Source organism: Aspergillus brasiliensis (genome assembly GCF_001889945.1).
Source record: "Aspergillus brasiliensis CBS 101740 unplaced genomic scaffold ASPBRscaffold_11, whole genome shotgun sequence".
Lineage (NCBI taxonomy): Eukaryota > Fungi > Ascomycota > Eurotiomycetes > Eurotiales > Aspergillaceae > Aspergillus > Aspergillus brasiliensis.
The window spans coordinates 7,381-24,887 of record NW_027137452.1 but is presented as its reverse complement, the minus strand read 5'-3'; the positions used below and the strand labels follow the sequence as shown (position 1 = coordinate 24,887).

Below are 17,507 nucleotides of genomic sequence, written 5' to 3'. Positions count from 1 at the left end.
GTATTGACACAGTCACTACTATAATCAATGCAAATACATCATGATGCCTATCCACATGCTCAACAATATACGAAACTCGATACAACTCAAATATCCCTTGTGAATATTCCGTCAAGCAAATTCCATGGTCACAGCCAGTCCCGAGTAGGTATCAAGCAAAAAACACCCTCCAGCAAACAGGACACGCATTGTGATACTCGAGAAACCAGGTCTCAAGGCACTGTCGATGGAAGACATGCTTACAAGGCAATGCATGTATCACATCTTCTTTGTTAACGGTGTCAAGACATATCGCACTGTATTCAGAGACATAATACCTGTTAGTTTCTGCTTGGGTGAAACACACTTCCAATAACAACGGAAGTCAGGCAACGATGTACCAACCAGATATTATTCTCCCAGTCCGTCGCTAATAACGGACTCCGCTCATGACAGACAGCTGAGGTATACCACGAATCATAACGCTTAAGGGGCGCGACGCGGTTAAGGGACTTCAATCGTTGGAGCGTGTTCCATGCGGCTGTATGGTCCGGGGTTGTGGCAGGCGTAGAGGTAAAGTCGAGAGTGCCATATGCGATGCAGTAGGATTTTAGGAGAAGGCTATAGCACCATGTTATCAAATTTTAGTACATCATCTTCACGTGGAAGGGTAGTAAGGTAGAGGCTGGAGATTCATACCAGATCGCAGTGATTATATACACGCTCAGACAAAGGATAAGGAGAATTTGAAGTTGAAGAGCTTTGTCGGGAACTGGTGATTCTCCTGGTTCTGGGTATGGAGTCCCTTCAGAGCCTGACTCCGTCATTGTTCTTGCTCGCTCTCCTCCTGATTTCTACCCTGTATAGTCTGGATTGCTCAGAGCGTCTTCAAGGGGATATGAGCGAGGAATATAACGTTCCATAGGAAGGTCCATCAATATAAAAGGTCCGGGGGTCATGGTCTCGCCGCCGAGATAATGCCGGATAAAAGTCTCACGAGATTTGGTGAAGGAAAAGGAAGCAGGAAATGCGGGGGATCTGGGGGAGAGCATAAATGGGCCGACCAGGAAATAAAGCCAGCCGGGTACCTTCTGCCTTGTGCTTCCAGGGGAGCATCCCAAATAAGCTTTTGGTTTCTGATCCCACTAATCATGGCAGGTAGGCGGCGGTGGTCATAGTGACGCGTCCATTTCCAGCAATCAATGCAGAAGGAGCTTGTCGTTGGGCATTCACAGCGTGCAGACCAGTCAAGGCCACCATGGTAGGATCTGATACTAGGCAGATGGAGGAAGATCTCCGATATCAGCAACTATACCCACCGCACTAATTAGACTTTCTATAGCCACGTCTAGGCCTCGCCGGATACTCTAAAAGCATGGCAGGCCCATGAAAGTCTTCCTACCTCTCAAAGCGACCACTACTAATTCCTTCTTCGATCCTGCAACTACAGCTTAATCCATCATGCCTTCCAAAATACCTGAACACCTCTATCACGTCCTCTTAACCATCACTCACCTCAACAAAAACCCCAATAAACTCATCGAAACCCTCCGTATCCCGGGCACCTATACCAGCCTCCTCGCCGCCAAAGCCGCGGCGCACAACTGCCTCTACGACGCCGGCTACGAGCGTGACTTCTTTCCAACCTATGAGACCAGCGCCCACATTTTCGAACAAGAGAATCTCCCCGATCGCACAGGACTCGCCATCTACGCCGTTGCACCCGACGGCACTACCTTCCGCGTCCGCATCGATACCACAGAGAACAAGCTCCAGCTGACCACCGATCTCGACGATGGCCGCATCTCCATCCCGCTGTTCTACGTCGTGCAGGCCAATGTAGAATATGATGCCATCGAGGGGGAAAGTACGGTGCGGGACGTGATAGTGCAGGGCACCTTTACGGATTACATACAGGCAAGGGAGTACGCGAAGGGGGTCTTGCTATCGGAGAAAGATGGCATCCTGAAGGGCAGTTATGCGGCGTATGTGGAGGCCGGGGATGGAGAGCGGAATTGTGGATTTGGAGAGAATGTGGTGGTGCATGCGGCGTCAGAGTATGGGGTGAACTATTTGGTCAGTGTAATCCGAAATCAGGAATTGGAGAGTGTGAGTTTGGCGGAGGCGGCGATGAGGATTGGTTGATTTGACGTTGTGCCCCTTCATCTATCCTCTGGTATCTATTCCACATACGTCCTATGGCTGCAGTCATTGCTGCGATTTAGTGTCTCCCACCAGAATCTTCTGGATACGATAGTCACGAGCCTACCATCATGCCACCACGGCATCGATCTCCGGGCTGGAACCTCATCCATGGAACGGCACCCACCAAGACCACCTTGACTTCCAACCCCACGCATCCCCGGATTTGCACTAAGTTTGGGACCCATCTTTAACACCCCATCTCATGATGCATGTCAGAAAGGAAAGGAAGACACATGCTCTGTCTAGTAGTTTCTATCCGAAGTAGCTCCGCATGAGCCACCCGCGTACAAATGACAGCACGTCCCCCGACCATCCCATCCATCCATCCTTTCTCCACGTTCCACCGCATACAATAATACAAAAGCCATACATACATATATCAACGCCAAGCAATAACAACCATCACAGCAAACGCACCAACAATGCTCAAACAAACATCCCACATCCTCCGAACAACAACACCCACCGTCACTAGATATCCCATCCACCATCTACGAAATCTACAAACAACAACACCAAGAACAATATCCCTCCTGCCACACCACCCCCGTCCCGTCCCCTCCCTCCTCCGCGCCTTCACCGACCTCGACAACTACCTCACCACATCCTCATCTGCAGAGTCCCTGTTCCCAAACTCTCCGCGCTTTGACCTCCGCGAAACCAAAGATGCATATATCCTAGATGGCGACCTCCCTGGCGTCAAGAAAGAAGACGTCACTATCGAATTCAGTGATCCTAGCACAATGAATGTCAGTGGTCGCAGTGTTCGCAGTACCGAGGGGGAGGACGGGAACTGGTGGTTCTCGGAACGTGCAATGGGGGAATTTCGTCGCTCGTTTAGTTTCCCGGCGAAGGTGGATCGGGAGCATGTGGATGCGAAGTTGACGGATGGGGTGTTGTCGATTCAGGTGCCGAAGATTGGGGGGGAGGTGGAGGAGGAGAAAAAGGTGATTGAGATTAAGTAGGAGCTACTTTGGGGGAAGTTGTTAGAGGGGACTCATTGATCTGGTGTTGTGTATGACATGTTCTTGATTGTGGTTATGAGTTAGTTGAGGGGTGAGGGTATTGGTGATATATATCTACCCTATTCAGCTGTTCGGTGGGTAACTTTTGGATATGTAAATGGCAGTGGGACATGCCTTGATGATTGACTGTGACTAGGTTAGTTACTACTGTAAATATTGTATATTACCTCAGCGAAGATATGTATGTAATCAATTGATTCATTCATTGTGAAAACAAAAAGCAAATTGGAGAAGCTCCAGCGGCCTGGACGATCGTGAGGGGCCTGGGGCACTGAGTAGATTAATTGACAAGAAAAATGACATCATCAGAAAGTGTTACCCACACGCCAAGCATACCAGTGGGGATGTGCTCGGCCGCACAGGAAGAGAACGAGAAAGAGAGAGAAAAAGACAAAAAGATGGTCCCAGAGGGGCTCGAACCCTCGACTTTGACGTTATTAGCGTCACGCTCTAACCAACTGAGCTATGGGACCCAGTTGATGTATGGCGGGTTTCATCTTAGCATTATATTCTAGCATAACATGGATGTTCCTAGTCGAAAACTTTCCCGTATGATTCTTGACGGTTGCTCACGGTTTCAGTCTGGAGTTTACCATAACAAAGCCGTTATCTGCTACTAGCCATGTTGGTATCATTATTGATTCACTTTTTGACCTTGTGTATCCTCCTTATATTACTTATGAGCTCACTGTAGAGGTAAGTGGGCTGCTCCCGATAAGGTGTAGCGATAGCACTTGGCTGATAATATATATCGTGGTCCGAGTGAACTTCACTACTTGTGGTACCACAATGCTGACCTAGTTCTCGTGCCACTGACAGTGAGTCAAGATGGAAACAGAAACAACGCTCATACTATAAAGGAACAGCCACTCATGCAAATACCTAAGGACCTGTCTGAACCATGCGGCTAGTGTTATCATATTCTAAGGGGATCCCATCGTCATGCCTCACTTTCGGCAGGTGACTACCGAATCAGGACTGGTGCTTTCCTTGTTGCTCGGTCACTGATGAGCCTCCCCCGGCACATGAACTGCTGCATAGCAATGACCGCGATGCGACGCCCCTCTGTCGCGTGCTATCCCATGACCAACTACTATAAATGAGACTTATGCCATTTATATTTACCTCTTCCATCGATCTTCTTTCCCCATTTACCCCACTTCCTTTGATCCAGGAACAATCTTGGCATCACAACTGCCAGTACAACACACATCCTGGCAAGTTGCAACAGGCCAATCTTGGTCACTTGATCCAAGGCATTCAACCCCATCATGCGGGCTACTATTTGAGATATCTCAGCCAGACTATTAAGTAAGGACGAAACATGACCAATCGCGTGGAATTGACTTTCTCCGCGCTGTCTATCACACATGCCGTCCGTGGACGATCCCCGTATCGCCCTCCGCACAGGACGAAGGATTCCTTATCGCCATAGGCAGAACTGCTATCAAGCACCAATGAAGGCCCCGAGCGTATCTCGAGATTGATACCGGAATAGCTATATAACGCTCGAGATAAAGACAGCCCCTGATATATTATAGTTACGGCACCCCCAACCTGGCCTCCTGTGCCAAAGACACAGACACCTGGAATGACCTGAAGACTGGCATGCACGCTAGCCGGAACCTGGCGATACTCTCGGAATAGCCGAGGTAGGGGAAAAAGGATTCAGTCAGTCATCCGTACGAGCGCTCCGTGTTCGAAAAGCAGCTAACTTGCTCGAACAGGTCATCGTGTCCGTGCCGTTCGCAGATCTCAATGCAGATTGCGTTGGCCAAGCCAGACATGGGCTGCAATTGCCTAAGCTTCGCTGTCACGGAATTGGGATGGATTGACAAACATGCTGCACCCGTCACTGATGGAGATATGAGCTGCGTTCTGCTTACATCGGCAAATTAGACATTGATCGGGATGCTCCCAGCGGCTTCGCCCTCAGCTCATTCTTGCGATATCGGACAACAGCAATTGAAGAAGCATTGTTATCTCAACTATGGGGCATCACCAGCTCTCTTTATCTATTTATCTCCCTCGATGGCCATTACCAAATTCAATGAGCCTTCTGGGGTGGTCTTGGCGGCCCAGTGACTCCCGACTGGCTGTCGACCCGAGGTCCAACAAACCCATCGGCCGGATCCGATGGGAAAGCAGCCGGCAGGTGGAGAAAAGTCCAACGACGATCTCACATTCTCCAGCGGGGAAGACGCACTGCCTGCCAGCTTGGCGATCGATGCCTCTGTCTCTTGCCATCCGGTGGCTTTGGCACAGCTTCGGTTACATGAAATCGTATTCTAGTCCGGAATGTTCAAGTCCACGCGACAGACGGGCGCCGCCGATGGCCGACCCATATGCAAATGCTTGGACGCCTTTTTATAAAATGTCCGCGCCGGAGACCAGGGGTTCAACGGCGTGAGCCAAGTCCAATTGATCACTATATGCGGGGACATCCTGGCTGATGTCGCGATCGTTGCATAGAATCTTCTACTGCATGTCTTAGCCATGCAACCATACTTTGGCCTACGCGGCGCGCTTTTGAATCGCGCCATCATCTGGCTGGTCGTCTGTCCGGCCTTTGTGTGCTATGGATACAACCAGGGAGTGACGGGGGGTCTCCTCACCCTGGAGTCATTTGCGGAGACCTTCCCTCAGATGAACACTTTGACCACCACTGGGGCTCAGCAACACTACAACTCCACTATTCAGGGTAAGGCACCCGCTCCTCACGACTGCCTTCCATCCTAACCGTTCCACAGGTACTGTGGTCGCTTTGTACACTGTCGGCGGCATATTCGGCTCGCTGTCATGTATCTACCTGGGCGATCTACTCGGCCGGCGAAAGGTCATCTTTCTCGCTTCCGCCGTATCGATCATCGGGGCCTTGCTGATGGCCACCTCCTTCCAACTGGCCCAATTCATCGTGGCACGTCTCGTCCTCGGACTGGGAACTGGCGGCTATGTTGCAACCGTGCCCGTGTGGCAGGCTGAGATCTCGCAAGCCGGCAAGCGTGGCGCACATGTAGTGACAGACGGTATCTTTATTGGGGCTGGTATCACAATCTCGCTGTGGATTGACTTCGGGTTCTACTTCGTCACGGGTAACTCCGTATCGTGGCGGTTCCCGCTGGCCTTCCAGATCATCCTGTCACTCCTGGTGATGGCCTTCATCACCGTTTTCCCAGAGTCACCCCGGTGGCTGATCAAACGGAATCGGACCGAGGAGGCCCGCGAGATCCTGGCTGCGCTGGCAGACGTCGACCCCAATGACGAAAGCATCACACTGGCTATGCGCGACATTGAGCGGTCGCTGGCGATCTCGGGATCCGGGTCATGGAAGGACATGCTGAGCATGGGCGAACAGCGACTCTTCCACCGGACGGTGCTGGCTGCAGCCGGCCAGATGTTCCAGCAAATGTGCGGAATCAACCTCATCACATTTTACGCCACCACCATTTTCCAGCAGTATTTAGGCCTGGATGCCATACCATCTCGGATTCTGGCCGCCGCCATGTGCCTCACCCAACCACTGGGTGGATTCATCGCGTTCTTCACGATTGACCGGCTCGGTCGGCGAGTTCTGATGCTGTGGAGTGCTGTAGGCATGTCCGCCTCGATGGCGATCCTAGCCGGAACCACGTCTCGAACCAACGATACCGCGGCGCTGGTCGTAGCGGTGGTGTTCCTGTTCGTCTTCGAGTTCATCTTCACGATCGGATACTCGGGTCTGACCTTCCTGTACGCGACGGAGGTCGCACCGCTGCAGCTGCGAGCGGCCATCAGTGCGGTGTCGACAGCTGCCGTGTGGACCTTCAATTTCCTCCTCGCGGAGGTGACCCCGGTGGGATTCGATACGATCGGATACCAATACTACATCATCTTCGCGGTGTTGAACGCCGTGATCGTGCCGATCGTGTATTTCTTCTTCCCGGAGACAAACGGTCGGTCGCTGGAGGAGATCGACGAAATCTTCCTGCAGTCGAAGAGCGCGTTTGATCCACCACGACTGGCGAGGACATTGCCGCGGATGCATCTGGCAGAGGTGGTGGATGATCCGGAGGAGGTGGCGAATGCGAAGGCAGGCAAGAGTTGAGTTGATGGCTTATGATTGATGATTATGACATGCTTGATTGGAAGGAATTTGAAGTTAGTTGAATTGAACATACTTTGCCTGCATCTCTTGATACTCTCAAGGCATTATTCACTGTAGATAGGTCACCTGACCGGATGTACTTTTGCTTTGTTTCTGTTTGACTGGGTTTGATTGCGACTTCGCCAACGTCCACTTCAACTCCAGACGTCACCTCGCCAATTTTCTACGCCAATTTTCTGTCATGGACCCCCCCCTTTGGTCCGTTCATCTTGGCAATCCACACTGGCAGCGTGAGATAGAAATGAACAGCACTTGGATGCTCTGGAAGAACAAAGAAGCAGCCACAGCGCAATGCTCCTGGCTTTCCGGAATCCGTCTCACCCACGATTATAAGGTTTCGACGGATGCAGAATCCCCTCACCAAATCAGCCAGAGACCCAAGCCCAGACTGAATCTTCGGGGAGAATGGCGTTCCGTGGAGATCCGCAGAGATGAGAGTGGCTGCTGGTTCTGGTACACCCCACAGCCCCTCCGCCAAAGATCCACACTGACGCAGTTGCATCCAAGTATCCAGAGGACTGAGAGCTGCTACACCCCGCCTGGCCATGCCAGGTTGTTTAGAGCTATACGACAAGATACAGAGGAAGTTGAAGAAAATTGAACTTCATATTCATTACATACATGTCATTAACATTATTTTTCATCCCGACCGCGGATAATTTACCGCACAGTGTATCCTCCGTCAATGACCAAATCAGCACCCGTCGTGTATGTGCTAGCATCACTGGCGAGGTAGACATATGCACCCTTCAGCTCCTTGGCGTCACCGTTCCGGCCCATGGGGATCATGGACATCCACAGATCCTGAGTCTTCTGATCCACAAAGTCCGACAACCCGGTGTCAATGTAACCAGGGGAGATGCTGTTCACGCGGGCAAAGTCCCTCCACTCGTTGGCCAATGACCGGGCCATATGGATGCAGCCTGCCTTGGCAACATTGTACGATGTCTGCTCCTGCGGGAAGTTGGCAATGTGTCCCGACATGCTGGAGGTGATGATGAAGCTGCCCTTTCCGCGCTGCTTGAAGTGCGGGCCCACCGCCTTGGCGCAGTGGAAGGTACCCGTGAGATCGGTCTGGATAACCTCTTCCCAGTCCTGAACGGAGCCATCCAGGATACCACTGCTGGCCGTCTTGCCAGCGTTGGCAATGAAGGCGTCAATCTGGCCGAACTCGGCCAGCACGTCGTCCACGAACTTCTTGACGCTGTTCCAGTCGCCCACGTTGCACTTGTAGGCCTTGGCCTTGACGCCGTAGGTGTTGCGAAGGTCTTCGGCGTTCTTCTCACCACCCTGAGGACGAGAAGAGTAGGTGAGGGCGATGTTGGCGCCCAATTCGGCGCAGCCACGCGCGGCTTCGATACCCATGCCGCGAGGGCCGGAAGCGCCCGTAACCACGACGACCTTGCCCTTGAGGCTGAAGAGGTCGTGGACGCTGGAGGCGGAGGGAATGGAGATAGGCATGTTGATGGAGGTGGTATTGACTTTGGTAAATGCAGAGGATGATTGTTGTTGTTGATGTTGTCGAGAATACGACGACAGGCACAACTTTATATGCTCGTTTCGGAGTGATGAAGTCATAGCGGTGATGATGTCATGACCGAAACCGGTTGCCCCAAGCCCTAACAGAATTTGGTAATCAGCTCTCCTCCACCCTTTCATCCACTCCAACGCAGATGTGGATAGACATGGATTGACCACTCAAAGCTTCGGATTCCCCTGGTTGTTCCGAGTTTCGTGGATGTCGCTCGGCCCGGTCGGTCATGACGACATGTCGCCGCCGGCCAATGCAGGTTCTGCAGGGCCTCTGCACCCTATTTCACTCGACTTCATCTCTGCATCTGTCAAACAGATACCTTGCAAGGAATCTACTCAGAGAAAGTCATGTCCGCCCCTGTTGAGGAGACACGCCCGTCGCTGCGCCGCGCTAGCACGGTGCACACCAATGAATTCGATGATTCGTTTCTGGGTCGGTTAGTCTTCCAATCATTGCCCATCAATCCTGGTCCAGACCAGCCACTAAGTCTGACGTTGCAGGGTACGATCGTTCTTTCGCCGGGACCCCCATGTCGGGGTAGTCAGCCACAATGATCTGCGTGACAGGGAGGACCTTGAGATTCATACCTGGAACGGCAAGGATGACCCGGACAATCCGTACGTCACGCTCTTGCAGTGGACACGAGGACACTAGTCTAACATAACCAGGTTCAATTGGAGCCCTAGCTACAAGTGGCTTCTCACGGTCACCGTCTGTTTCATGTATGTTCTTCCATCTGCCCAGAAATGACATTGCTAACCGGTATAGTTCCATCCTCACTGGTATCCCGGCCGGTTCCTACGGCTCCGGCAACGACTGGATGGAATCCCGATTCCACGTGCAAAACACTCCATTTCCCAACCTTTACTGGGCGACAACATCATGGAACATGGGAGCGGCCTTCTGGCCTCTCATCTTCGTGCCGCTGACCGAATCCTCCGGTCGCATGCCCGGCTACTTTGTCGCCTACATTATTCTCATCATCTCGCTGTTCCCCTCCGCCTTTGCCCAAAACTTTGCTACTCTCGTAGTGACGCGGTTTTTTGGCGGCGGTGCTTCGTCCGTATCCATCAACATCGTCGGCGGTAGCATCAGTGATGTGTGGTACGGCGACAAAGCGCGGAGTCTCCCTATGTCGCTCTTTGGGTTTACCAGTGTGGTTGGCATTGCCCTGGGTCCATTCATCGGATCCGCCATCGTAGCCATCCATAAAAACGCTCCGTGGCGCTGGATCTTCTACATCCAGATTATCTATTTAACGGGCCTCCTTCCGATCTTCTGGTTCATCCTGCACGAAACCCGCGCCGACGTGATCCTCACCCGTCGGGCCCGGAAGCTCCGCAAGGAAAAGAAGCGCCCCATCTACGCCGAAGCCGAGCTCGACAACACCAGCGTCTGGCGTCTGTTGCAGATCTCCTTCGAACGGCCGACACGCATGCTCCTCACCGAGCCTGTTGTCGCCTTCTTCACCCTCTGGATCTCCTTCGCCTGGGGTATCCTGTACCTCTTCTTCAGCAGCGTGGTCCAGACCTTCTCCACTAACTACGGCATGAATGGTCTGCAAACTGGCTGCATCCAGCTGGCCATCTCGGTGGGTGCTCTGATCGGCACACTCATCAATCCCTTGCAGGACATGCTGTACCTGCAGTCGGCGAAACGGAACAAGGAGAAGCCCGGAAAGCCTATTCCGGAGGCTCGATTGTACACTAGTATCATTGGCAGTTTTCTGTTCGCAGGCGGGCTGTTCTGGTATGGCTGGTCCAGTTTTCCTTCGGTGCCTTGGATTGTCCCGACCTGCGGCATCGCAGCCACCGGTATTGGCATCTACAGTATCTACATGGCGGTGGTGAATTACCTGACGGATGCATACGAGAAGTACGCCGCGTCGGCGCTGTCCGCGGCATCTCTGGGAAGAAACAGCTTTGGCGCGTTCCTCCCGCTGGCGAGTTACGAGCTGTTCCAGAACCTGGGGTACGGCTGGGCCGGGTCGTTGCTAGGGTTCATCGGGCTGGCACTGTCAGTTGTGCCAGTGGTACTGGTATGGAAGGGTCCAGAGATCCGACGACGCAGTCCGTTCATGCGCGAAGCGACCTGGGGAGCGGACGAGGAGGAGGTCTTCGAGAAAGAGGGTGATGGAGAAGCGACAGTGTATCGTGACACGCACACGGGATATCCTCAGCATGATCGAGAGGTGGACAACCGCGTGTGATGGGCTATACACACACCTGTGTAGATTATAAAAGTTACGTTTTCATTATAACCTAGAAACCTCATAAGAACAGAACTAGAACAGAATGTACTGCCTATTTTATATAATTCTGATGCCACGTATAATCCCTCTCCCTCCTCAACAACCCCCTAACCGCCTCCCTCGGAGTCACCGGCTCCCTCCCCAACACCTCCGCCATCAACCCATCCGTAAACGCAGCCTCACCCATCTCAATACTCTCAAACCACCCCACAAGCTGCCGAAAGAATCCCTCCGGTTTCCCCCCGATATCATTCTCGCTATTCAACCGTACATACGTCTCCGGATCGACAATCTGGATCTTCACCTCCCGGTTCGTCGTCTCATTAATGACCTCTACTATCTCCTGGAACGAAACCGGCTCAGACGCAGTCAACAGCACGATACTTCTATCGTGACCTCCCCTCAGCATCAGTTTCGCTGTAGCTTCTGCGAGCTCAGACCGCAGCGTGAATGCGATTTTCCCTGATAAGGAGGAAGAGGAAGAGGGAAGATAGAGGGTCGTTGATTCCGGGTACCAGTTGATGAAGAGCGGGAAGGCTTCGGTGTAGATTCCTTCGCGGATGGAGGTGTAGTTTATACCAGATCTAAAATATCATCAGTATTGCTGATAATGATGATGGTAGAGGGGGTTAGGGGGGAGAGACATACTCTCTCAACATCTCCTCCGTCATATAATGCGCCTGCTGTACTGCAGCTTTGGAATTGGAGTTGAGCCCTCCGAAGGCGAGGGAGGTGTACCATACCTATATAGCCATATCATTAGTCATATTAAATGAAATATTAAATGAAAGTGGGTATAGAGGGAGCTACATGTTTAACACCATTCCTCTTCGCGGCTTCCACCACATTCAAATGCTGTCTTCGGCGCTTCTCGACGTCGAAGGTATTCGTGCTCACGAAGAATAGGTTCTCCACGTCTTGGAAGGCGATGTCTAGTGTTGTAGGGTCGTCGTAGTTGACGGTCCGGAAGGGGATGTTCTTCGAGGTGAAGCGGTGGGCGTTATCTGGGTTGGAGGACGAGGCGGCGTAGGTGATGCCGTGTGTGGTGAGTTGGGATGGGGGGAAGTGCGTGGTGAAGTAGTCGAGGATGAGGGAGCCGAGGCCGCCGGTGCTGCCGGTTAGGAGGTAGTTTAGGGGCATTTTGTTTCTTTCTTATGCTCTTTGATTGGGTTGTGGGTGAGTTGGATGTGATGTGGTAAGGGTGTAATGCTATTTATGTGGTGTTGTAGTATTGTTTAAGGTATGGAGGGAGTATAGGGCAAGTGTTATTGCTGATAAATCAGGCATTTGTCAGATGTGTCACTTCTCGAATGATCATTGGTGGATGGGAGGTGTTTCTATGGAGTAAAGTGTTAGTGCTTACTTCTACTGGTTTCTCGCAAAACCTATATTGCATTCTGGTGATCTGCAGGCATTCTGGTGCTTACCAAGCGTATTTTCATTAGTTATGAATAGTTAGCTTAATGCGGGGGCATCTTGGCGAGCGTGTCGATATGTCTAGCATCTTCTAACGTGTACTTGTTCTGTGCTGTGCTCAGCCCTGCCCCTGATCATGGCCGTTGTTAAAGCGGTTCCATACTTCACTTACCCTGTACTGGTGCTATTTGACCATTCAACAAAATCTCTATCCTAGAAAATAGAAGAAGAAGAGTATGGAGTATGGAAATGAAGAGAATGTTTTAGTCATATAACTTTATCTACAGAAATTCTAACGTAATCGGACAACAAGCGGCCGGTGAATGACAGCTCCGTCTACCAAAATATGATGATCAATCTGATCAAAAGCAATTCAACAATATACAAATAATATGTAAAACATCAAACTAGACATCGGGATCCATCTGGAATTTTTGAGGTGATTATAGTCTTTTCTGGTGCAACTACTGCAGGGGAGTGGCTGGTATTGAGTGCTTAAAGTAGTCTGCTTCTATGCAGCTTTATTTTTCCCTCAAGCAATTATATTATAAATAATACGACTATTTAAAGAGCCTTTCTTATGTTAGAAAAAAAGTAATTCGAAGTCTTTTTCATGCTTTTTTTCTTCTACATTAGTCCATTGAACAGAGTTAAGCCTATTCCTGCTGAAGCAGTAATATGCTTGTCTTACCGTTGAATATGGCAGCACACGCCTGTCTATAAGGGTATTTACTTTTAATAGAAAACCTCACAGGCAAGCACTAGCCTTGTATCTTGAGGAAGCCCGCTCTGCACATTTAAAATAGCTTTAATTGTGAATTAATCAAGCAAGGTTGAATAAATATTGCGGAGATTTAAAGTGATGAGGATCCGCCGGCGGCTCATTGTCTGTTCACATTATTTCTAAATCAAACTATCAAAGAGTCTAGTCATTAGTAAACTAATATCTAAGATTTTCGTGCTTGCTGGTCTACATTTCCTACCAGTGTTTTTAGCTCTTTTATATAGCTTTGACAGTAAGAAAAGGCCTGCCTTTCTGTACCATATATTATTGGGTAGATCGATCGATGATTTTGGAAGCATCTGTGGTAGTTGAATGAATAGACTCAGGTAGGAGATCAGGGAATGATCAGACACCGGGACCAGCGCCGGCGACGGCGGCCGCGATCCCCTTCTCAGAGACCACCGTTAAGGCTAATATTGTTGGGATGAAGCTTTTCAGTACTATAAAATCACGGTGTATTATCAATCCAAGATCTTATATGATCTTGATCAGCACTTTACGCAATTCCATCCAAACACGCCGCAGGTACTGCACTGCTTCAATCTAGTTTAGATAGCCTCTTGAACTGCATCCTAGATTCTTAGCTCAATTTATAGCATTTCTAGTATGCTTCCAGTCTTGATAATGTTCCTTCTTTCTGTATAGGAACACAGAAGATTTGCTTTATTCTTCTTTTGCTCATTTGTTTTCTACTGTACGGAGTTGGCAGACCTTATTCTGATATAAGACAGCATTCTGCAGGGCAATCTCAGCATCTTTGGTTGCTTTTTCAATGTACAACATGATAGAAGAATATTGATAAGCCTTGATCTGCAAATTTCTTATGAATCCAGTTGATATAGATCTGCAGATGTCTTGCCGAGATAGGATGAGCTATTTCAATATAAAGAGGATGGTAGTAGTGGTGTTTTCACTCAAATATACAAAGTAGATAAAATTCCTTGATATATCCAGAAGAGACAAGGCCTGCAACTCTAAAGCTACTCGGCGTAATTACTTTCGAGCATGTAGAAATGAAATAAAGTCTGTTCCACGATCGATCTATCTGCACATAATCTCAATAATTTCAGAAGGATCAAGTCATCAAAGAAATGTGACCTCGTAGATTTGAACCAGTGATGAAAAGCTTCAAACTGCTGGAAACAATGGGACTAATGACTGCTACGACCGAGCCCTTGGCTTAGTAGTATCTTCCAGGCACCGAGCGTAATAGGAGCTGGAGCGTTTTCGGGGAACAGGGGGTGGAAATGAGGGCCTTTCACTCCCTGTCCCAGGGGAATCTTGGCCATTATCCCGGGTACGATCCAAAGAAGAACGTAGAGAACTGTTGGAAGGAGAGCATGGGCTGAGTGATGAACCATCGGCACCCAAAACCTCAGTTTCGGCCACAACCGAATTATCATGGGAGGAGGCGTGACCCTTTTTCCACGGAAGACTAATTTTGGATCGCCATTTTTCTGACGTCTTCGGTTGATCTGGGGTGGTCGTCTCTTCTGGAGGTTGGCCAGAGGGCCCTGGCTTTCCCGGCTTCAAGGCAGAAGGCACCCAGCTAGCTATCTTGGCTCGAGCATTTTTCATGATCCTTAACCATTCAACGATATCGCCAAGCGTTTTGTTACCAGTGTGAGCTTCCGCAGTTATCAGCGCTTCTTCTCCTAAGTCAATGGCTTCATTCAGGCTTTTCATATAAGCCTGTAGGGTATCAAGCCGGGTGGTGTTCTGGTCAACCCTTACTTGTAGCTTCTGCCATTCATCCCAGGTAACAAGATTGGACTTCTTGATATGAAGGATAATACTGTCATCGATTTGTTTAAGTGTTTTTTTCAGGTACTCATCAACAGCATTGGTAGTCTTGAGGTCGCTATCAGCAGAACGAAGCGTGTCCGCATGTTTATTTTATATACTATTAATAAGGCTTTCAAGTTCCTCCACACGCGATTGAATCTTATCTATAATCTTTCAATGGCTATTCAAGGAGCCTTCAGCCTTAGCTAAGCCTGTGATATAGCCGTCAATCACCTGGTTAATCCCATCCACTGATACGCAGATCCTCATCTCCAACATTATATCTATTATCATGGAACCTAAGAACTCTTTCACACAACTGGCGGCCATTAAGGCCGCATATCCACGCTACTGAGGATATTAGTGCGAGTCAGCGTAGTCACAAACCCCACAAACTGGGATGCAATCGATCTTGGTCGCTATGTCTAAGATTCCTATGAAGAAACATAACACGGTATTCTTGTGGGTAAGTTTGTCGCGAACCCGGGCATCCATAATACGTTGATCAACCGAGCCAACAGGGCCATAGTATATTCTGAACTGATGGTCATGGGTGCGTAGGGTTCATAGAATAACCATTAAGCCTTTTATAGCACTTCGCGTGATATATTTACAAGTGCTCGATTTGTGTGCATAGTCAACCCAATAAAGATAATTGAAAGCTGGATCAGGCTAATTATAGCAATCAGTCTCTAATTCCTTTTGCCTGGCTTGTATGGAGGCCATAGATAATTCTATGCTTAGGCCTCCTGCAATCCTCCATTGGAATTTGATGATTCCAGTGGAAATGTTCCGGGAGGATAGGTGTTTCTATTCATTTCCCAGGATTTTGATAGCTCCATGACTGCAAGAGTCTACTATCCTAGTCCCAATAATCACATCACCAAGATGCATATCGGCGGCATGCTCATCAATGCTCCTGTGGCCTTTTAAAGGTGGGACTCCGCTTGCAGTCCCTACTAGGAGAATAAATTGAAGCGATAGGAATATTCTTTTTATATCATTAACAACCGCTGCCGCATTGGGAACGGAGCCAATTCTAGAATAAGATATCGCAATGTTGTGGTTGCCTACACGACTGAGTTGGTAATCAAATTCTCGATTATCATTCAGACGCTGGAATAGGGTATGGGTTACATGCTGCTGATCTACTACCTATAATGCTGCATTAAACTCTTCTTAGGTGGTACTAACCCAGCCAATAGTATAGTCACAGGCGTTGAGATACTCGTCATCAGTTGTAGAATATAGTGAGACGGAAGTCGTCCAGTGACGAGATATTATCGATCACTGATAATAGGAACTGCTCCGGAAAACATGTGCATGTCAGTATAAGCTCAATCTCAAATATTAAGCAATGCTAATGTCACCTGCAGGAAGTAAGTAGGTATGATTTGAATCGAATGACAAAGTGGGTAGCAGTTTGTTCGCCTGCGACACAACGGAGAGGAGACGGCTAGGGGGTCCTTCGGGATCTAAATAGAAACTCGTTGAGGAATTGTAGTTCGAGGGAGCGGTGATTTACTACCAAACCCCGACAGTGAAAAGGAGTTCACTAGGCAAGAGCCTCGCCGTTCCTGCTGATTCAAAATTCTCTACTGCTTAGTCTAATTTGTTTTGATATTTATTCGTCTTACATTCGATTTCAATGGGAAAAAAAAAAGAAAAAACCAGTATCATGTCAAGGCTGACAAGGCTGGCAAGGCTGGCAAGGCTGGTAAGCGCCCTGCCTTGCTGAGAATGAGAGGAGAGGCGGCTTCGAGCACGATAATTGGATGGTGGGTGTTCTGTGATAAGAAGCAAACATCGTGCTTACTTCTAGGATCTGTCTGCATAGATGCCCAACTTCGAAGAGACCTTGCAGCCGTCTTATCCTATGGTATCATGTATTTTCGAGGCTAAGCGGTGTGTTGAGCCTTCTTTACAAGGTTGACTGTCAAATGGGATTTTGGGTGGAAAAGAGGCTTTGAAACTTCTCCCCTCTAGGATCGCATGAGACGCTTATTACGAATGATATCCTTGCTAACACCCAATGCACTGTTCTCTTTCACGATCTCTCAAAAGACTGGCTGGTATTGTAGCATTTTTACTTAAATCGAATCACAATTACTTGGCCCATATTGTATCCAAGGGCCACACTTTTCCCATATACAGCCACATGAGCTGGAAATTGATACTGCGGTGGAAGCAGAAAAAGCCTTTATCCTCTCCTTAGGATCCACCTTTACTTAACAAATATGCTTGATCTCAATTGCTGCGGATCCTGGCAATGATGCTCTTAGTAAAATTTAATTGCTATAGTCCCCTGTTCACAGTCTATATAATGGGCATCGTAAGATAGAGCTATGGACTCAAGTACCCCCATAACATGATGGCAGAGGACA

The 17,507-nt window shown here is 49.3% G+C and overlaps 8 protein-coding genes and 1 non-coding gene across 9 annotated transcripts; 4 read left to right on the top strand and 5 right to left on the bottom strand.

The window, feature by feature from the left end:
* Positions 1-151: 151 nt before the first annotated feature.
* Positions 152-887, bottom strand: ASPBRDRAFT_657896 (uncharacterized protein; the record flags this gene model as incomplete). Its single annotated transcript, XM_067628593.1, has 3 exons — positions 679-887; positions 385-600; positions 152-296 (listed from the first exon to the last, which is right to left on the bottom strand). The coding sequence occupies exons 1-3, from the start codon at positions 804-806 to the stop codon at positions 152-154; spliced, it is 489 nt and encodes a 162-aa protein (XP_067476056.1). The 5' UTR covers positions 807-887.
* A 553-nt stretch (positions 888-1,440) lies between these two features.
* ASPBRDRAFT_57376 (uncharacterized protein) lies at positions 1,441-2,124 on the top strand (the record flags this gene model as incomplete). Its single annotated transcript, XM_067627729.1, has 1 exon — positions 1,441-2,124. One exon carries the CDS (start codon positions 1,441-1,443, stop codon positions 2,122-2,124), a length of 684 nt encoding a protein of 227 aa, XP_067476055.1.
* Positions 2,125-2,606: 482 nt separating this feature from the next.
* On the top strand, positions 2,607-3,149 carry ASPBRDRAFT_32574 (Hsp20/alpha crystallin family protein; the record flags this gene model as incomplete). Its single annotated transcript, XM_067623036.1, has 1 exon — positions 2,607-3,149. The coding sequence occupies one exon, from the start codon at positions 2,607-2,609 to the stop codon at positions 3,147-3,149; it is 543 nt and encodes a 180-aa protein (XP_067476054.1).
* Positions 3,150-3,608: 459 nt separating this feature from the next.
* ASPBRDRAFT_t209 lies at positions 3,609-3,682 on the bottom strand. Its single transcript has one exon. It is a non-coding gene; the product is annotated as a tRNA-Ile (tRNA).
* A 2,023-nt stretch (positions 3,683-5,705) lies between these two features.
* On the top strand, positions 5,706-7,293 carry ASPBRDRAFT_32573 (putative MFS sugar transporter; the record flags this gene model as incomplete). The annotated part of the gene is made up of 2 exons (XM_067623035.1): positions 5,706-5,910; positions 5,960-7,293. The coding sequence occupies 2 exons, from the start codon at positions 5,706-5,708 to the stop codon at positions 7,291-7,293; spliced, it is 1,539 nt and encodes a 512-aa protein (XP_067476053.1).
* Positions 7,294-7,940: 647 nt separating this feature from the next.
* ASPBRDRAFT_46084 (SDR family oxidoreductase) lies at positions 7,941-9,050 on the bottom strand. Its single transcript, XM_067625551.1, has one exon. It carries the CDS (start codon positions 8,929-8,931, stop codon positions 8,014-8,016), a length of 918 nt encoding a protein of 305 aa, XP_067476052.1. The 5' UTR covers positions 8,932-9,050; the 3' UTR covers positions 7,941-8,013.
* A 71-nt stretch (positions 9,051-9,121) lies between these two features.
* On the top strand, positions 9,122-11,541 carry ASPBRDRAFT_77150 (putative MFS multidrug transporter; the record flags this gene model as incomplete). Its single annotated transcript, XM_067629350.1, has 5 exons — positions 9,122-9,139; positions 9,253-9,323; positions 9,388-9,504; positions 9,556-9,609; positions 9,656-11,541. The coding sequence occupies 5 exons, from the start codon at positions 9,122-9,124 to the stop codon at positions 11,094-11,096; spliced, it is 1,701 nt and encodes a 566-aa protein (XP_067476051.1). The 3' UTR covers positions 11,097-11,541.
* On the bottom strand, positions 11,191-12,278 carry ASPBRDRAFT_132029 (putative NmrA-like family protein; the record flags this gene model as incomplete). The annotated part of the gene is made up of 3 exons (XM_067618391.1): positions 11,191-11,722; positions 11,787-11,881; positions 11,949-12,278. 3 exons carry the CDS (start codon positions 12,276-12,278, stop codon positions 11,191-11,193), a joined length of 957 nt encoding a protein of 318 aa, XP_067476050.1.
* Positions 12,279-14,499: 2,221 nt separating this feature from the next.
* On the bottom strand, positions 14,500-15,024 carry ASPBRDRAFT_32569 (uncharacterized protein; the record flags this gene model as incomplete). Its single annotated transcript, XM_067623034.1, has 1 exon — positions 14,500-15,024. The coding sequence occupies one exon, from the start codon at positions 15,022-15,024 to the stop codon at positions 14,500-14,502; it is 525 nt and encodes a 174-aa protein (XP_067476049.1).
* Positions 15,025-17,507: the final 2,483 nt, after the last annotated feature.